The sequence below is a fragment of the Jaculus jaculus genome, chromosome 21 (assembly GCF_020740685.1).
Source record: "Jaculus jaculus isolate mJacJac1 chromosome 21, mJacJac1.mat.Y.cur, whole genome shotgun sequence".
NCBI classification, from domain to species: Eukaryota; Metazoa; Chordata; class Mammalia; order Rodentia; family Dipodidae; genus Jaculus; species Jaculus jaculus.
In genome coordinates this window covers 4,191,375-4,209,156 of record NC_059122.1, presented here as the reverse complement: position 1 = coordinate 4,209,156, position 17,782 = coordinate 4,191,375, and the positions used below count along the sequence as shown (strand labels likewise).

Below are 17,782 nucleotides of genomic sequence, written 5' to 3'. Positions count from 1 at the left end.
AAAACGATACAAGGGCTGGAGAGATGGCTTAGCGGTTAAGCGCTTGCCTGTGAAGCCTAAGGACCCCGGTTCGAGGCTCGGTTCCCCAGGTCCCACGTTAGCCAGATGCACAAGGGGGGCGCACACATCTGGAGTTCGTTTGCAGAGGCTGGAAGCCTTGGTGAGCCCATTCTCTCTCTCCCTCTATCTGTCTTTCTCCCTGTGTCTGTCGCTCTCAAATAAATAAATAAAAAATTAAAAAAAAAAACAAACAAAACAAAACAACAGGGCTGGGGAGATGGCTTAGCAGTTAAGGCACTTGCCTGTGAAGCCTAAGGACCCATGTTCGACTTTCCAAATCCCATGTAAGTCAGACGCACAAAGGTGAGGCAAGCGCAAGGTCGCACGTGCCCACTAGGTGGCATGAACATCTGTGGTTCAACTGTAGTGGCTGAGGCCCTGGCGTACCAATTCTTACTCTCTCTCAAAAAAAAATTGAGAAATAAATGTCTAGGTTAGTTTGATCTTTGTTGCTTGTAACCGGAGTCCTACATAATGGAGAAATACACTCATTGCTTTGTTACCCCCAAAAAAGGAGAGGAGCATGTTCAGCACCAACTCAGAAAGACCAGCTCAGTTCACTTACACGCATCAGCTAGACAGAGCAAGTCCAGTGATGGCCACAACACAGAGTGATGTGAGGGTTGAAAGACTCAGGAACCAAAGGGACACCATGACAGGCTTCAGAGTCACCAGTAGGGCTAAGTTTCTGTTTCCCAGCAAGGCTTAAATAAGAACTTAACATTTACTGAAAAAAAGATCACAAACTGCTTATGCCATACATTTCTGTCATAAGGTAGGTTCCTCAAACACACATAGCCAATCACAATAACGGTTACCTAATTTGCTTGAAATTCCCCTAGTCCCCTGCCCTCCAGCTTTGCCCACTAGTATCCAAAGTCTATCAGGAAAATACAAGTGCAGTTACTGCTTAAATCTACCAATCATGGAACCGTTCCCCTACTTCTTTGTTCAAATCCCTATAAAGAACCTGCGCCCCCGCTGCTCAGGGCTCTTGTACGGATCCACTGCGTTGGTGACGTCAAGAGTCCGAGCTTCAGCCCGAAATAAAGCTCCTTGCCTTTGCATGCGTGTTTGGTTCTCCTTGGTGGTCACTGGGGGCGCCGAGAACTGGGTGTAACAAGGGTTCCCCAGGGAAAAGAAGGCAGCCACTTGGCTGTGGCCACAACACAGCTTTTGCTCAAGTTCAGGTGTGTTTATTATACAGAGGTCTCTGTTAAGTCAAGACAAAGACAGTGAAAACTGCTAGACAGTCTTGTGTCTCATTATGAACATTTGTTATACACCAATATACTTCTCTGGAGGAAGCCTTTTCCTGCTGCGACGTCACGTCATGTGTGGCATACAGAGCTGTTTGTCCTGAAATCCACATTCTATCTTCCAGCCTTTGATACACAGAAACACGAAACCTACAAGACTTTGATCTTTATGAGTTTCAACAAGTACAAAAAGGCATCTCTACCAAATGAGTTGACTCAGTGAACATACATAATTCTTGACACCGTTTCCGTTTGGAATAGCCCAGTCAGTTGCTATTCTCAGAGCGATTCCGAGGTTAAGCAGCCACAGGGAATCCACTTAGAAAGCGGAACTACTGAGCTGAGCGTGGCATCGCACGCCTTTAATCCCAGCATTCTGGAGGCAGGGGTAAGAGGACTGTCGTGAGTTTAAGGCCACCCTGAGACAACATAGTTAATTCCTGGTCAGCCTGGGCTAGAACGAAAGCCTACTTGGAAAAACCAAAAATAAGTAAATAAATAAAAATCCAAGACAAAAGTCATACTTCTGCCCCCTGGAGCCAGGACCTGCCCAGGCAGCTTCTCCCAAGAGTTCAGACTTTTGGCCCTGGAGGGCTGGCAGTTATTACAGCCTCCAGGATAGTAGCCAAGACAGATGTTGGCCTCTAAAAAGCGTCTCTAAATTCTGCACGTACCAAGAAGCACTTGGGTTCCTATCCTTCACTGCGATTTATTTACTTTTGCTTTTTCAAGGTAGGGTCTCACTCTAGCCCAGGCTGACCTGAAACTCACGGGGATCCTCCTACCTCTGCCTCCCGAGTGCTGGGATCAAAGGCGTGCGCCACCACGCCCAGCTAGCTTAATAACACTTTTAGATTGGGCTCTAATCTCACTGTATCAACACAGCCTTAGGCGCTTGTCAACACTGAAACAGTGTAACCCAATGAATTGGATTTTGTAACATGGAAAGTTCCTGATGTGGTTTCCTGCGGGAAAGTTGGACAGCCTTAGGCGCTTGTCAACTCTGAAACAGTGTAACCCAATGAATTGGATTTTGTAACATGGAAAGTTCCTGGTTTCCTGCGGGAAAGTTGGACAGCTTGTGCAACACACGTGCACACCACTCACACACATCGAAACACTGGAGGTCCAGATGTGCGCACGCTGGACTGACGTTAGGAGAGTACAATAAGAATGAGCAGTAAACCCAGAAAACGCCACTTTGAATTTATCTGCAAAGCAGCTGGTTTTCTCCCTTTTAGAGGGAAAAAGCCCATGCTAGGTGTGGTGGCTCAGGCCTTTAACCCTAGCACTGGGGAGCCTGAGGTAGGAGCATCACCACGAGTTCCAGGCCAGCCTGGGCTAAGGTAAGACCCTGCTACCGGGAGGGGGTGGGGACACAAAGCCAGGGTCTAAGGGACACACAGCAGATCAGGAGAGTTAAGAGAAACTACAACCAATGTGGCTCCCCTAGGGTCCGATGTACTAAGAAACAGTATTTCCTAGACATATCAGAGAAAACAACTTCTCAAAGTGCTGGCAGGGGCTGGAGGGATGGTTTAGCAGTTAAGGTGCTTGCCTGCAAAGCCAAAGGACCCAAGTTCGATTCCCCAGGACCCACGTAAGCCAGATGCACAAGGTGGCACGTGCGTCTGCAGGACCTGGAGTGTCCATTCTGTCTTTCTCTCGTTGAAATGAAATGTGTATGTATGTGTATGTATATGTATGTGTGTGTGTTTATGTATATATATATATATGTAATGTTTTTAAAGTGCTGGCAGTATAGCAGAAAGGCATAATACATCCACTGAACAGAGCTTCAACGGGAGCTACAGTTATAGTTACATTTATAGTTCTGAGAACTTTACTAGGAGAACACGTGAGAGAGCTGGTTCTCCGTTACCATTATCCGACAACTGAACTTGCTTTCCGTAAGTCGAACATCTTCAAGTTTATCTTATTCCTATTGCAGAAAGATGGGTACAGGGGGGAGCACCGGATATGACCACCCTTCTTGGGGGCTGCTGTCAAGTAATCACATGTAGGCTCCCCAACACTACCCTAAACGCAGATTCCCTTCCTGTGTATCCGTTCTAGGCATCCCCTGCCCCGAAAGTTGAGGACGTGTGGAGTTGTTCCTCACCATGTCAAACGTGTGCCCTGAAAGTTGAGGACGTGTGGAGTTGTTCCTCACCATGTCAAACGTGTGCCCCGAAAGTTGAGGACGTGTGGAGTTGTTCCTCACCATGTCAAACGTGTGCCCTGAAAGTTGAGGACGTGTGGAGTTGTTCCTCACCATGTCAAGCGTGTGGCGCGGTCGGCAGAGAGGTTCCCTGGGGACCTGCCGCATGCGTTGTCACAGCTTGCTGCTAAAGCATGCTCGTTTGGGAGCCCACACCTGGGTCCCTCTACCTGCCCCTTGTGTCTCCTCCCTCTGTGGATTGTGTCTTAGCCTCGCTGGGGAACCATATGCCAAGTCCTAGAGCACCCACAGCAGGTTGAAATGTAACCTGCCCCCAACAGGCTCATGTGTTTAAACGCTTGTTCCTCGGAGGGTGGCACTGTCTGGGAAGGTTGTCAAACCTAGAGCAGGTAGAGCCTTGATCACGGGGGTGGCTCACTGGAGGACAAGCCTTGAGGATGTTCTATAGTCCACTTTCTGATGCTGGCTGGCCTCCCTGAACTAACCCTTGAAATAAGTCCCTCCTCCCTTAAAAGTGATTTTTTTTTCAAGGCAGGGACTAGCTCTAGCCTAGGCTGACCTGAAATTCACTATGCAGTCTCAGGCTGGCCTCGAACTCACGGCTATCCTGCTACCTCTGCCTCCGAGTGCTGGGACTAAAGGCGTGCGCCACCACACCCGGCTCAGAAGTGGTTTTTGTAAGAGAATGAAGCACAAGGGCACGACTCATCTAAGCACCACGTGAAACAGGTGGTAAGTGCCTGACTACCTTTTAAGTTGGAGTAAAATAGAGCTAATGCGTGTCAAAACATTCTGTGAAGAACCATACCATGTGTGGTGGTACACATCTATAATCCCAGCACTTGGGAGGCTGAGGCAGGAAGATCCCAAATCTGAAGCTTGCCTGGGTTACATACGGACACTCTAAGGAATCACACAGAGGCTCAGCGGTTAGAGGTGCTTGCTTGCAAAGCCTGACGGTCCAGGTTCAATTCCCCAGTACCCAGGTAAAGTGGCACATGCATCTAGAGGTCATTTGCAGTGGCAAGAGGCCCTGGCATTACCCATTCTCTGTGATTGTAAATAAATTTTTTTTTTTAAAAAAATCACAGATAAAAAAGTGACGTTACTGTTAAGTGAATGGCAGGTATTTTTGACTACATGCCAGTGCTAGAAAATAATCCCTGTTTGATGAATACAGAGCCAGTTCAGGGCCAAATATACATTACGTACAACAGCAACTGGACACAAGTCACGTGTAGTTTCGACCCCCTGCCTTGGCAAAGAGAAAGCTCTTCAAACAAAATAAAACCTTGGCTCCTGTCATCTGAGAGGCACAGCTACGCGTCACCTCACAACTTCCGGATAGGACTAAGAGGAGACCAAAGCATCTGGTGGGAAATACAGAATAATTTAGCGAGGTTAAAAACTGAGAGAAACTTACAATACTGCGTCTGCTCTTTCAGAAATAATTTTTACCCCTAGAACTAAAATGTGAGATTGTACTTTTCTGCTAACTATTAGCAGCTCCTAATAATGCTTCAGAAGAACTGAATCGTTCACAGAGAAACCTTCGCTGTTCGCAGGGTGGGGAGTTGGGAGTCCCCGCGGAGGTGGCTGCGCGTCCGGCCGCACGCACAGGTGACAGGGAGGCCATGCAAACGTCACGGGTCCTAGAACACAGACCGGCCTGGAGCTATGCTGGCTCTCTCTTATTTCTCTAGGATGACCTTTTCTAGTTTCTTAAACTTCTTCAGCTCAACAAGAAGCTCCCAGTATTTGAGGTAGAGCCACATGAGCCTCCCGTTTCGACGCTTGTTGGTATTCCAGACGTCCCCACAGTGCTTGTCATGCTTGAAAATATCGGTCAGGCCCGCTGCCATGTCCAGGTCAGCAGCCAGGGGCTCGGTGGACGTCCGCACCAGTAAGTTCTTCTCCAGCTCCAGCCTCGTGCTGCGGGGCAGGACTGGGCTGCAGTAGATGCTCTGGCGTTCCACCAGAGCTTCGCCCACCTCCCTGAGCAGCAGCCGGGCTCTCCTCTGCCAGTCCTCCTCCTCTTCCAGGCAGCTCAGGTACACGCTCCTCAGAGGCTGCAGCTGGCTTTTCTCTTGCATCACCTGCGCCCGCTCCCGTTCCAGGAGCTTCCTTTCTTCCGCTAACTTGCGCCCCTGAGAGATGAGGGCTTCTCGGTAGCTGCTTGTCCTGTTCTGCTCCTTTTCCAGTTCCAAGGAGAGCTGAGCCACGGCGCGCCGCTGTTCCGACACCACGGCGTGGTACTTGGCCTCCAGGTCCCGCTGGAAAGCGGCTGTTCGCTGCCGAGATGCTTCTCTCTCCTTTTCGATTTCCTTTTGGGATTCCCTGGACCAAATCCAGCCTGACGTGAATGAATAAGAAGAGAAAGACACGATGCGGTCACAGCTGAAGTCCTGTAACTTTATTCGAAGAAAAAAATAATTCCAGGGCTGGAGAGATGGCTTAGCAGTTAAGCACTTGCCTGCGAAGCCTAAGGACCCAGGTTCAACTCTCCAGATCTCACGTAAGCCAGATGCACAAAGGTGAGGCAAGCGCAAGTTCACACACGCCCTCTAGGTGGCGCAGGAGTTCTGGAGTTCGATTGTAGTGGCATGCCAATTCCCTCTCTTTCTCTCCCTCTCTCTCTAACATAAAAATAAATAAATATAATAAAATAGGAAACAAAATAGGCAAATGGGGCTGGAGAAATGGCTTAGCGGTTTAGCGCTTGCCTGTGAAGCCTAAGAACCCCGGTTCGAGGCTCGGTTCCCCAGGACCCACGTTAGCCAGATGCACAAGGGGGCGCACGTGTCTGGAGTTCGTTTGCAGAGGCTGGAAGCCCTGGCGCGCCCATTCTCTCTCTCTCCCTCTATCTGTCTTTCTCTCTGTGTCTGACGCTCTCAAACAAATAAATAAATAAAAATTAAAAAAAAATAGGCAAATGTTCTTATCCTAATACCAGACCAGTCCTGGATACCCAAGGCTGTACATACAACGTACCAGTTCAAGTGTCTAACTTCCACTGTTTTTCTTGCCTTCAAATCTACCATCATTCACCCATTCTCTTCTCAGTGCACACCTAAAGGATTACTATGGATATAGACTTCAGCTACTGGAAGTTGTGCTTGGTTTTACCCAGTTGTCTCCAGTATGAAGTTCAAGTCTAGGGTGATTGCCAAGTTCTATAAAAACCAGGTAAAAGGGCTGGAGAAATGGCTTAGCGGTTAGGGTGCTTGCCTGCAAAGCCAAAGGACCCAGGTTCGATTCTCCAGGACCCCACATAAGCCAGATGCACAAGGGGGTGCAGGCATCTGGAGTTCGTTTGCAGTGGCTGGTAGCCCTGGCATGCCCATTCTATCTCTCTCTCTCTCCCTCTGCCTCTTTCGTCCTCTCCAATAAATAAATTAAAAAAAAAACAAAACAGGTAAAGTTGGGCATGGTGGCGTACACCTTTAATCCCAGCATTTGAGAGGCAGAGGTAGGAGGATCACCATGAGTATGAGGCCACCCTGAGACTCTATAGTGAATTCCAGGTCAGCCTGGGCTAGGGTGAGACTCTACCTTGAAATACCAAAAAATAAAAATTCTTTTTTTCCCCAAATTTTTATTAACAACTTCCATGATTATAAAAAAAATCCCATGGTTGTTTATATTTATGGAAGTTGTCAAGAAAAAGCTTTAAAAATAAAGTTTTACTGGAGGTCAAAAATAAATAAAAATTTAAAAAATCCCATGGTAATACCCCAACTTTCCCCTTTGAAATTCCACTCTCCATCATATCCCCTCCCCATCTCAATCAGTCTCCCTTTTATTTTGACATTATGATCTTTTCCTCCTCTTATGATGGTCTTGTGTAGGTAGTGTCAGGCATTGTGAGGCCATGGATATCCAGGCCATTTTGTGTCTTGGAGGAAGCACATTGTAAGGAGTCTTACCCTTCCTTTGGCTCTTACATTCTGCCACCTCTTCCGCAAAAATAAATAAATAAATAAAAATTCTTCATGTGGGTACTGGGGAACTGAACTGCAGCATCAGGCTTTGCAAGCAAGTGGCTTTACCAACTTTAACTATTGTCATCTTTATCAGAAGCAGCTGTGAGATTCCAGCTTGGGCCTGCTCATGGTTCTCCAGAGGATAAAGACATGTGGGGAGGGTCACAAGACCCTCCCCAAAGATCTCAGGTGCCCCCTGGGCCAGGGTACACAAATAGGGGGAGGTCACCACTCACACTGGAGTGAGACATACCAAATTCACTGGTTCACAAGGGTGAACTCTGGTGGAATCAGACTTAAGGTCTACCCCACAAAACATCCTTTTGAGCCAGTTGTTGGTGGCACACGCCTTTAACCTCAGAGGTAGGAGGATGCTGAGGCAGGAGGATCACTGTGAGTTTGGGGCCAGCCTGGGACTACAGAGAGTTCCACATCAGCCTGGGCTAGAGGGAGACCCTACCCTGAAAAAAAACAAAAAGCTGCTTTTGTCTTTAGTCCTTACAATACACTGAGTTAAAGTGAAGCACTTCATCATACAGTCACCGGATGGCTCTATAAAGCCTCAGTTCAAACCACCAGCTCCTGTCAAGCTTGGCCCCCCGTACCCCAACTGCCAGCATATTCTTTTATTTTTACCCCAGGAAACCGAAATTTCTACAGCACTATGACTTACGAAATGCGGCCAGTCCCAGCATCGGCACCAACAGGGCATAATTCCACCTGCTTCCCTCGCCCCCATCGTCCCTGGGATTGGGCCGGATGTTCCAGTTTGGGGGATCATTTAAATTATTCATGGAGATATACCTTGAAGAAATTGGAAAACATTAGCTGCAGAATTGGGCAGTGGTGGCTCTCAGCACTCGGGAGGCAGAGGTAGTTTGATTGCTGTGAGTTCGAGGCCACCCTGAGACTACATAGTGAATTCCAGGTCAGCCGGAGCTAGAGTGAAACCATACCTTGAAAAACCAAAATAAATAAATACCACCCCCCTAATATTAGCTGTATAAAAGGAATTCGGGCCAGATGTGGTGGCGCACACCTTTAATCCCAGCTCTTGGGAAGCAGAGGTAGGAGGATCGCTGTGAGTTCAAGGCCACCCTGAGACTATGTAGTAAATTTTGGATCAGCCTGGGCTAAGGTGAAACCCTCCCTACCTTGAAAAACCAACCAACCAACAAAAAGAAAGCTCAGCATGGTGACACCTACCTTTAATCCCAGCACTGAGGAGGCAGAGGTGGGAGCCGCCCCTCTTCAGAAAGGGCTGGAGCGACTTCCTCCTTCAGTCAATCCTTCCTGCAAGCAAACCACCGGAGAGGAATGTCTGAATTCCTAATCCGAATAAACTGACCACAGACTTTTACCTGTTCATATTATCACCTCAATGCACAATGCAATATAAACGACATTAAATATACCACAAGCTGTACAGTTGAAAGAATGCCACAATCTGCACATGCTTAGGAAGTGGCAATTTTGTGTCGGGCGCACGCCTTTAATCCCAGCCCTCGGGAGGCAGAGGTAGGAGGATCGTCGTGAGTTCAAGGCCAGCCTGAGACTCCATAGTAAATTCCAGGTCAGCCTGAACTACAGTAAGTCCCTACCTCTAAAAACCAAAACAACAACAACAACAACAACAATAATAATAATAAATGATAATAATAGCCGGTCATGGTAGCGCACACCTTTAATCCTAGCACTCGGGAGGCAGAAGTAGGATCACCATGAGTTCAAGTCCAGCCTGAGACTACACAGTGAATTCCAGGTCAGCTTGGGCTACAGTGAAACCCTACCTCGCAAAAACAAAACAAAAAAAGAGAGAGAGGGAGAGAGAGAGCGATACCGGTACTGGAGTCTTCCCTGTATTGCACCAGCCAGAGAAACATCCACAGCAGACGAATGAAGGTCCACTGTACGTAGGTGCGAATCCACAGCAGGCCGGGAGGAACGTGGTGCGCAGGCGCGGAACCCGCAACAAGCCGAGAGGGGCGTGATGCGCAGGCGCGGAACCTTGGCCAAGCCTGGAGGAGCCTGGTGCGCAGGCGCGGAATCAGCAACAGGCCGGGAGGAGCGTGGTGCGCAGGCGCGGAATCCTCAACAGGCCGGGAGGAGCGTGGTGCGCAGGCGCAAAAATCACCGCACGCCCTTCACTCCCCCGCCAACCCCCCCAGAGGGCGTGGTGCGCAGGCGCAGCGTCCCTCCAGGGTTTCCCTGGGTGCCGCGTGGTGCGCAGGCGTGACCGCCGTGTGGGCGGGCTCCCTCGGACGGCCTGGTGCGCAGGCGCGGTGCGGGTGCCCGGGGGGTGGCTGGCGGCCCTGCGGAGACATGGCGGGTGTTGGCACGGTGTCGCGGCTGCTTCGCTCGCGGCGTCTGGCGCTGTCCGGGGCGGTGAGTCGGGCCCGCTCGCGAATGAGGCCCCCGGGTCGGGCTGGATTCGTCAGGTTGAGCGGGCGGGCCCGCGCTGAGCGCTTCCCGGGGAAGGTCACGACCCCGCGCTCACGCGGGACGCACCCCGGGCCCGGCGCCACGTTCTCCAAGGTCAAGGGCGGGGGCGCCGGAGACTTAGCAAGCCCGGAGCCCAGCGTTTGTCTACCGGCCTCTGCGTGGTTCTCTAAAAGTGATACCCTGGGTTTGGAGAGATGCCTCAGGGGTTCAGGTGCCTGCTTGCAAAGCCTGCGGGCCAGGGTTCGAATCCCCAGGACCCACTTAAAGCTAGACGCACGCAGGGAAGCCTGTGCCTGGAGTTCGTTTGCAGTGGCTAGAGGCCCTGACGTGTGACTCCCCCCCCCCCCACACCCCTCTGCTTGCAAATAAAATACTTATTAAAAAAAAACAACGAGGGCTGGAGAGATGGCTTAGCGGTTAAGCACTTGCTTGTGAAGCCTAAGGATCCCGGTTCGAGGCTCGATTCCCCAGGTCCCACATAAGCCAGATGCACAAGGTGGTGCATGCATCTGGAGTTTATTTGCAGTGGCTGGAGGCCTTGGCGTACCCATTCTCTCTATATGTATCTGCCTCTTTCTTTCTGTGTCTGTCACTGAAATAAATAAATAAAAATAAACAACAAAAAAGAATTAAAAAAAAAAAACGGGCTTGGTGGAGCACGCCTTGAATTCCAGCACTCGGGAGGCAGAGGTAGGAGGATCTCTGTGAGTTCGAGGCTACCCTGAGAGTACAGAGAGAATTCCAGGTCAGCCTGGGCTAGAGTTTGGCCCTACCTTGAGACACCAAAATAATAATAATACAAATGGAAATGAAGGCTGAAGACAACGCCAAAGAACTTCAGGTTCAATTCCCCAGGACCCACCTAAAGCAGGTGCACAAGGTGGCATATGCGTCTGGAGTTCTGTTTGCAGCGGCTGGAAGCCCTAGCGCGCCTGTTCTCTATCTGCTGCTTTTTGTCCCGTTCTCTCTCTCAAATAAATAAATATAATAAAAATGAAATGAGGCAGCTGGGGATGCACCTTAGTTGGTAGAATGCTTGCCTAGCGGGCACAAAGTTCTGCTGATTAATCTCTTGCACCCGGTAAAGCCGGGTGTGTTGGTACACGCCTGTAATCCCAACCCTGGAGGTGGAGACGGAAGGATCATAAGTTTGAGGCCTTCATCTTGCTAGGAATCGACTTTGAGGCCAACCTTCGATTAAGTGAAGCGTTTCTCAAGATCAAAAGTAGGGCTGGAGAGATGGCTTAGCGTTTAAGGCACTTGTTTGCAAAGACTCATAACCCAGGTTCAATTCCCCAGTACCTGTGTTAAAGCCAGATGCCCAAAGTCGTGCGGGTATCTGCAGTTCATGGGCATGGGCCCCCTTGGTGTGTCCATGCTTATTCTGTAGCCACGGTGCCTTACTGGTCACAAGGTCTGCGATTTTCTCTGAAGTGTGAGAGGGACTGGGGTATGCTTGAAGCACATGCTGTCATCTTGTCTTATTGTACCCATGTATGATAACATAATCTGAGCCAGTCTTTTTTTTTAAATATATATACATTATATATATATATATATATATATATATATGCACATATGTGTGTATGTATATATACCCACGTGTTTTTTTATTGAAAACTTTAACAGGCAACAAACCACCCCCACTTTCACTTTCATAACTCTGCTCTCCATCATATCCCCTCCCTCTCTCCACTATTAGTCTCTCTTTTAATTTGATGTCATCATCTTTTTCTCCTATTATGAGGGTCTTGTGTGGGTATTGCTAGGCACTGTGAAGTCTTGGATATTGAGGCCAATTTCTGTGTGGACAGTTGCTTGTAAGGAGTGGTACCCCTTCCTTTGGCTCTTACATTCTTTCCGCCGCCTCTTCCGCAATGGACCCCGAGTCTTGGAGGGTGTGATAGAGATGTTTCAGTGCTGGACACTCCTCTGTCCCTTCTTCTCAGCACTGTGTTGCCTTTTGGGCCATCCCAGTGGTCATCACCATCTGAAGAGAGAAGCTTCTCTAACCAGAAGTGAGAGTAGCATTAATATATGAGTATGAACATTAAGTGTAGTGCTTCCAGGGCAATTTGGTGAGAGTAATATATGCATTTATCCTGACGAGCAGGCTTTATACCCCTAAGGCTCATGACCTCCCCTGCCATAGGCTTTTGATTAGGTTTTCAGTATCAGGCATCTATTCCCTCCCATAGAGTGGGCCTTTGGTCCAATTAGAGAGACGTTGGTTTCCCCCAACATGCCATTATTGCACTTGTTCAGTCATTTGACCTGTCTGGCTAAACTTGAGTCTTCCAGTGTCCACTGTTTTTAATGCTGTCTCATAAGGTTGCATACAGTGCACCTTTTTGCAGCTTTCAATTGACTGGGCTACAGGGAGAAGGTTTTCTGCTCAGCACCAATTGATTTCTTAGTGACCTTGCCGCTCAGGCATGTGAAGTCTTCAGCAATAGGGTCTTACCATCTCTTACGGGGAACCAAGGGCCTTGGCAATAGCCTATAACATTTTGGAGGCAGCAGGGACCTCCCTGGCCAGCAACTCGCTGGAAGGTATCCCATCCCAGGCACTGAAAATTTTCTAGTAACAATGTATGGCTTTGAGCCAGTCTTTTTTTAATTTTTTTTTGTTTATTTTTACTTATTTGAGAGTGACAGAGAGAAAGAGGCAAATAGAGAAAGAATGGGTGCTCCAGGGCCTCCAGCCACTGCAAAGGAACTCCAGACATTTGTGCCCCCATGTGCATCTGGCTGATGTGGGTCCTGGAGAATCAAGCCTCGAACCAGGGTCCTTATGCTTCACAGGCAAGCGCTTAACCGCTAAGCCATCTCTCCAGCCTGCTTTGAGCCAGTCTTAATAAGATTTTATTTAGGCAAACTAAACTTGGCTGATATGACCACCTACTTAATTACATAGTAAATGCCCTCAAAGGCAAGACATTCAATAGTATTGACATGCATTATGCCTATAATTATGGCAGCAATTTTTTCTCCTTCCTCAACTATAGTTGTTAAAAATTACATCCAATTAAATGTCAGAAGCATTCCTGGATAGCCACCCCTGCATATTAAACTCTAAATAGTAATCATTTCTTTGGGCATATTTTTTGGTTTTTCGAAGTAGGGTTTTGTTCAGGCCCAGGCTGACCAGAAATTCAGTGTGTAGTCTCAGGGTGGCCTTGAACTCATGGCAGTCCTACCTCTCACCTCTGCCTCCCAAGTGCTGGGATTAAAGGCATGTGCCACTATGCCCAGTTTAGTCTGTCTTTCCTTCGTTTGTTTAGTTTAGTTTTGTGTTGTTTTGTTTTTTTGAGGTAGAATATCACTCCAGCCCAGGCTGACCTAGAATTCACTATGTAGCCTCAGGCTGGTCTAGAACTCACGGTGATCCTCCTACCTCTGCCTCCTGAGTTCTGGGATTAAAGGCATGCGCCACCACACCCGGCTAGTGAGAATTTTGAAAAATTTCCTATTTTGAGAGAGAAAGAAAGGGTGCACCAGAGCCTCCAGCCACTGCAAGCAAACTCCAGATGCACATGCCACCCTGTGCATCTGGCTTAGGTGGGTCCTGGGGAATTGAACTGTGGTTCTTAGGCCTCACAGCCTTAAGCACTAGGCCATCTCTTTATCCCCTTGTAAGAGATTTTATTATCTTGTAATAGCAGCCACTTTTAACCAAAAGGAGACTACGTTGGGGAAGGGAAACAAAACCTTGAATGAGGGGGCTGGAGAAGATGGCTTAGCAGTTAAGGCATTTTCTTGCAAAGCCAAAGGACCCAGGTTCGATTCCCCAGGACCCACGCAAGCCAGATGCACAAGGTAGCGCATGTGTCTGGAGTTTGTTCGCAGTGGCTGGAGGCCCTGGCGCGCCCATTCTCTCTTGCTCACTCTCTACTTCTTTCTCTCTCTCTCAAATAAATAAATAAATAAAATATATTTTTAAAAACCTTGAATGAGGACACCATAATAGCAACCACTGTTTAAGCTAGCTTTGTGTGTTCCATATGCACATCTTAGGAGAAATAAGAACATTTATATTAAAATTCTTAGGGCTGGAGAGCTGGCTCGGTGGTACAAGGCACTTGTTTTCAAAGCGTGATGACCCAGGTTCGATTTCTCAGTACCCATGTAAAGCCAGATGAACAAAGTGTTACATATATCTGGGGTTTGATTGCCCTGGTTCACCTCATTTCATATTGATCCATTTCTTCATCTATCCATTTATTTTCTCTCCCAGATAAATATTCTTTTCCCTGAGGTAGGGTTTCACTCTAGCTCAGGCTGACCTGGAATTCAAGTCCCAGGATGGCCTCGAACTCAACAGCGATCCCCCTACCTCTGCCTCCCGTGTGCTAGGATTAAAGGCCTGCACCACCACGCCCGGCTTAGAAATAAAATTTTGCATCATTCTCCCCACTTCTGGTTCTTGAAGACACTAACATAATTTCTGTCGTAGCAGTGGCCCGCAGGATTCCAGACCCCGGCCCGTGGCTTCCAATTCACTGTCAGCGGCAGCAAGAAGGCATCTGCCAAAGTGTCAGATGCGGTGAGTTCGTCATTTATGCTGCGCCATTGTGTTTTGACTTAAAAGGATAGCCTGCTGTAGTCAATGAATATATGAGTACTGCATATATTTAAAGGAAAGGTTATCTTCCGGATCCATTGTGTATTCATTCACATATTTTTAGCACTTGGGAAGAAGCATATTTTGAACAGGCATTGATGATAATCATGGCTTTCCTGTGCTTCTAAGTTTCTCTGCATTTGCAGTAGAATAGACAGGTTGGGATCCTAATAGTTTTAAGCACTGTCACTTTTGGAGGCACAGGCAAGAGGATGGAGAGTTCAGGGCCAGCCTAGGCAACATAGCAAGACTGTGACTCAAAACAGACAATTTTGGCCGGGTGTGGTGGTGCACACCTTTAATCCCAGGGGCACCCAGGAGGCAGAGGTAGAAGGATCGCCCTGAGTTCAAGGCCACCCTGAGTGAGACTACATAGTGAATTCCAGGTCAGCCTGGGCTAGAGTGAGACCCTACCTCAAAAGAAGACAGACAATTTTAACTATTCTTAACTATTAATGATAATATTAGCTATTAAGCATATTGACTATTTTTTTTTTGCTTTGTTTTTGTTTTTCTGAGCTAGGGTCTCACTCAAGCTCAGGCTGACCTGGAATTTACTATGTAGTCTCAGGATGATCTTGAACTCATGATGATTCTCCTACCTCTGCCTCCCAGGTGCTGAGATCAAAAGCGTGGCCCATCATGTCCGGCCATATTTAATTTATTTGAGAGAGAGGTACAAAGAGAGGGAAAGAATGGGCACTCCAGGGCCTCTAGCCACCAATGAACTTCAGACATGTGTACCACTTTTGCATGTGGCTTTATATGGGTACTGAGGAATCAAACCAGGGTCCTTTGGCTTTACCAACAAGCGCCTTAATCGCTAAGCCATTTCTCCAACTCACTCTCTCTTTTGAGGTCACGTCTCGCTGTAGCTCAGGCTGACCTGAAATTCACTATGTATTCTCAAGGTGGACTCAAACTCACAAGGATCCTCTCCACCTCCCAAGTGCTGGCATTAAAGGCGTGCACCATCATGCCCGGGTCCTCTTTTTTTTTTTTTTTTTTTTTTGGTAATTATTTTATTTATTTAAGAAAAAGTGAGAGGGCTGGAGAAATGACTTAGTGGTTAAGGTACTCGCCTGTGAAACCTAAGGACTCCAGTTTGACTCTCCAGGTGGCAGATAAGCCATACGCACAGTGACACAAGCGCATAAGGAGGCTCACGTGCATCTGGACTTTGATTGCAGTGGCTGGAGGTCCTGGCACGCTAATTCTCTCACACACATTGAAAAAAAAAGCCAGTGTGTTGGGCTTGCCTCACAAAAAAAGAGATGATGAGAGAAAAAGAGGCAGATAGAGAAAGAATGGATAATGGGTGCATCACAGCCTTTAGCCACCACCTTGGAACTCTAGGAACCCCAGACACACGGCACCACCTTGTGTGTCTGATTTATGTGGGTACTGGGGAATCGAACATGCATCCTTAGGCTTTACAGCAAGAGCCTTAACCACTGAGCCCTGTTTTCTCCCTCTCTCTCTTTGTGAAAGAGATTTTTTTTATTAATTTATTTTTTATTAACAACTTCCATGATTGTAAATAATACCCCATAGTAATGCCCTCTCTCCCCTCACCTTCGCCTTTGAAACCCCACTCTCCGTCTTATCCCCTCCCCCTCTCAATCAGTCTCTTTTATTTTGATGTCATGATCTTTTCCTCCTCTTATGAGGGTCTTGTGTAGGGAGTGTCAGGCACTGTGAGGTCATGGATATCCAGGCCATTTTGTGTCTGAGGGAGCACGTTGCAAGGGACCCTACCCTTCCTTTGGCTCTTACTTTCTTTCCACCACCTTTTCTGCAATGGACCCTGAGCCTTGGGAGGTGTGATAGAGATACTGCAGTGCTGAGCACTCCTTTGTCACTTCTTCTGAGCACCATGATGCCTCCTGAATCATCACCAAGGTCACTGCCATCTGAAAAGAGAAGGTTCTCTACCACAAGTAAGGGTAGCATTAATATATGGGTATGAACGTCAAGAGAAATGCTTACTGGGCACTTTGATGAGCATAGTATATACATTTAGTCAGACAGCAGCAGATTTTACACCCCTAGGGTCTTTTTGTTTTGTTTTGTTTTTGAGTTAGAGTCTTGCTGTAGCCCCCACTGACCTGGAATTCACTCTGTAGTCTCAGGATGGCCTTGAACTCATGGCGCTCCTCCTACCTCTGCCTCCCGAGTGCTGGGATTAAAGGTGTGCGCCACCACACCCAACAGCAGTCCTTAATATTTCACAAAATTGAATGTGTAAGGACAGTTGTGCATTCAGGAGGCAGAGATAGGAGGATCGCCATAAGTTCAAGGCCACCCTGAGACTACATTGTGAATTCCACATCACCCTGGGTTAGAGAGACCCTACCTCAAAAAAAAAAAAAAGAAAAGAAAAAAAAGAACTGAATGTGTAATGACAAGCTGAATATTTGTTTTTCCAGATCTCTACTCAGTACCCAGTAGTGGATCATGAATTTGACGCACTGGTGGTCGGCGCTGGCGGGGCCGGCTTGCGAGCCGCGTTTGGCCTTTCTGAAGCCGGGTTTAACACCGCGTGCCTCACGAAGCTCTTCCCCACCCGGTCCCACACTGTTGCAGCACAGGTAAGAGAGGCCCGTTGTCTTCCCTCTGCTGTCTGCAGATCCTGCGCAGCACAGCACAGCACAGCTCCTCCTCCGAGACAGGATCCTGCCTTCCATCCCAGCCACAGCCAGGCTCGTCGGCACTCTCCCTTTAGGGGGTCACTGCCTGGAGTCTCTTCCGGGAGAGCTTTGTGAGTGAGGCTGGCACCTCATCACGTGTCTCACACCGTGGGTCTTCTCCAAGTGTCCGGTCCCGTTTCTTTTTTTTTTTAATTTATTTTTTTTATTTATTTGAGAGCGACAGACACAGAGAGGAAGACAGATAGAGGGAGAGAGAGAGAGAATGGGCGCGCCAGGGCCTCCAGCCTCTGCAAACGAACTCCAGACGCGTGCGCCCCCTTGTGCATCTGGCTAACGTGGGACCTGGGGAACCGAGCCTCGAACCGGGGTCCTTAGGCTTCCCAGGCAAGCGCTTAACCGCTAAGCCGTCTCTCCAGCCCGTCCGGTCCCATTTCCGTCTGTCGGTCACGGTTCAGTTTCCCCCACAGCGCTGCTCTGGTTGGAAATGTGTCTGCACGGCCCAGGACTCGTGTTTGGCCAGCTTTCCGTCGCTGAGACAAACACCCAAGCAAAGAACGTGAACGGAGACCAGGTTGATTCTC

At 48.2% G+C, this 17,782-nt stretch overlaps 2 protein-coding genes across 5 annotated transcripts in view; one reads left to right on the top strand and one right to left on the bottom strand.

The window, feature by feature from the left end:
• Positions 1 to 1,240: 1,240 nt before the first annotated feature.
• On the bottom strand, positions 1,241 to 9,450 carry Ccdc127 (coiled-coil domain containing 127). 3 transcript variants are annotated; one of them, XM_045139219.1, is made up of 4 exons: positions 9,325 to 9,450; positions 8,691 to 8,777; positions 8,158 to 8,288; positions 1,241 to 5,854 (listed from the first exon to the last, which is right to left on the bottom strand). In XM_045139219.1, the coding sequence occupies exons 3-4, from the start codon at positions 8,276 to 8,278 to the stop codon at positions 5,193 to 5,195; spliced, it is 783 nt and encodes a 260-aa protein (XP_044995154.1). In that variant the 5' UTR covers positions 8,279 to 8,288; positions 8,691 to 8,777; positions 9,325 to 9,450; the 3' UTR covers positions 1,241 to 5,192. The 3 variants fall into 3 exon arrangements, with proteins under 3 accessions (XP_044995154.1, XP_044995155.1, XP_004670693.1); XM_045139220.1 differs by having other exon boundaries at positions 8,691 to 8,773; positions 9,325 to 9,432; XM_004670636.2 differs by lacking the exon at positions 8,691 to 8,777 and having other exon boundaries at positions 9,325 to 9,417.
• A 304-nt stretch (positions 9,451 to 9,754) lies between these two features.
• Positions 9,755 to 17,782, top strand: part of Sdha (succinate dehydrogenase complex flavoprotein subunit A) — a 32,961-nt gene continuing 24,933 nt past the window's right edge. Inside the window, exons 1-3 of one of the 2 annotated variants that reach the window (XM_045139267.1) lie at positions 9,755 to 9,869; positions 14,383 to 14,472; positions 16,980 to 17,141. In XM_045139267.1, the coding sequence (XP_044995202.1) occupies positions 9,807 to 9,869; positions 14,383 to 14,472; positions 16,980 to 17,141 (315 nt within the window). In that variant the 5' untranslated portion in view covers positions 9,755 to 9,806. The remainder of the gene's footprint in view (positions 9,870 to 14,382; positions 14,473 to 16,979; positions 17,142 to 17,782) is intronic. The other variant, XM_045139268.1, reaches the window with a different exon arrangement.

What these genes read in the sequence shown, in the direction of transcription:
- Ccdc127 (XM_045139219.1), bottom strand. Translation starts at nt 8,278, where the DNA reads ATGAATAATTTAAATGATCCCCCAAACTGGAACATCCGGCCCAATCCC. An exon ending in GCTGGGACTGGCCGCATTTC is followed by an intron (nt 5,855 to 8,157) that starts GTAAGTCATAGT and finishes CATTCACGTCAG; the next exon opens with GCTGGATTTGGTCCAGGGAA.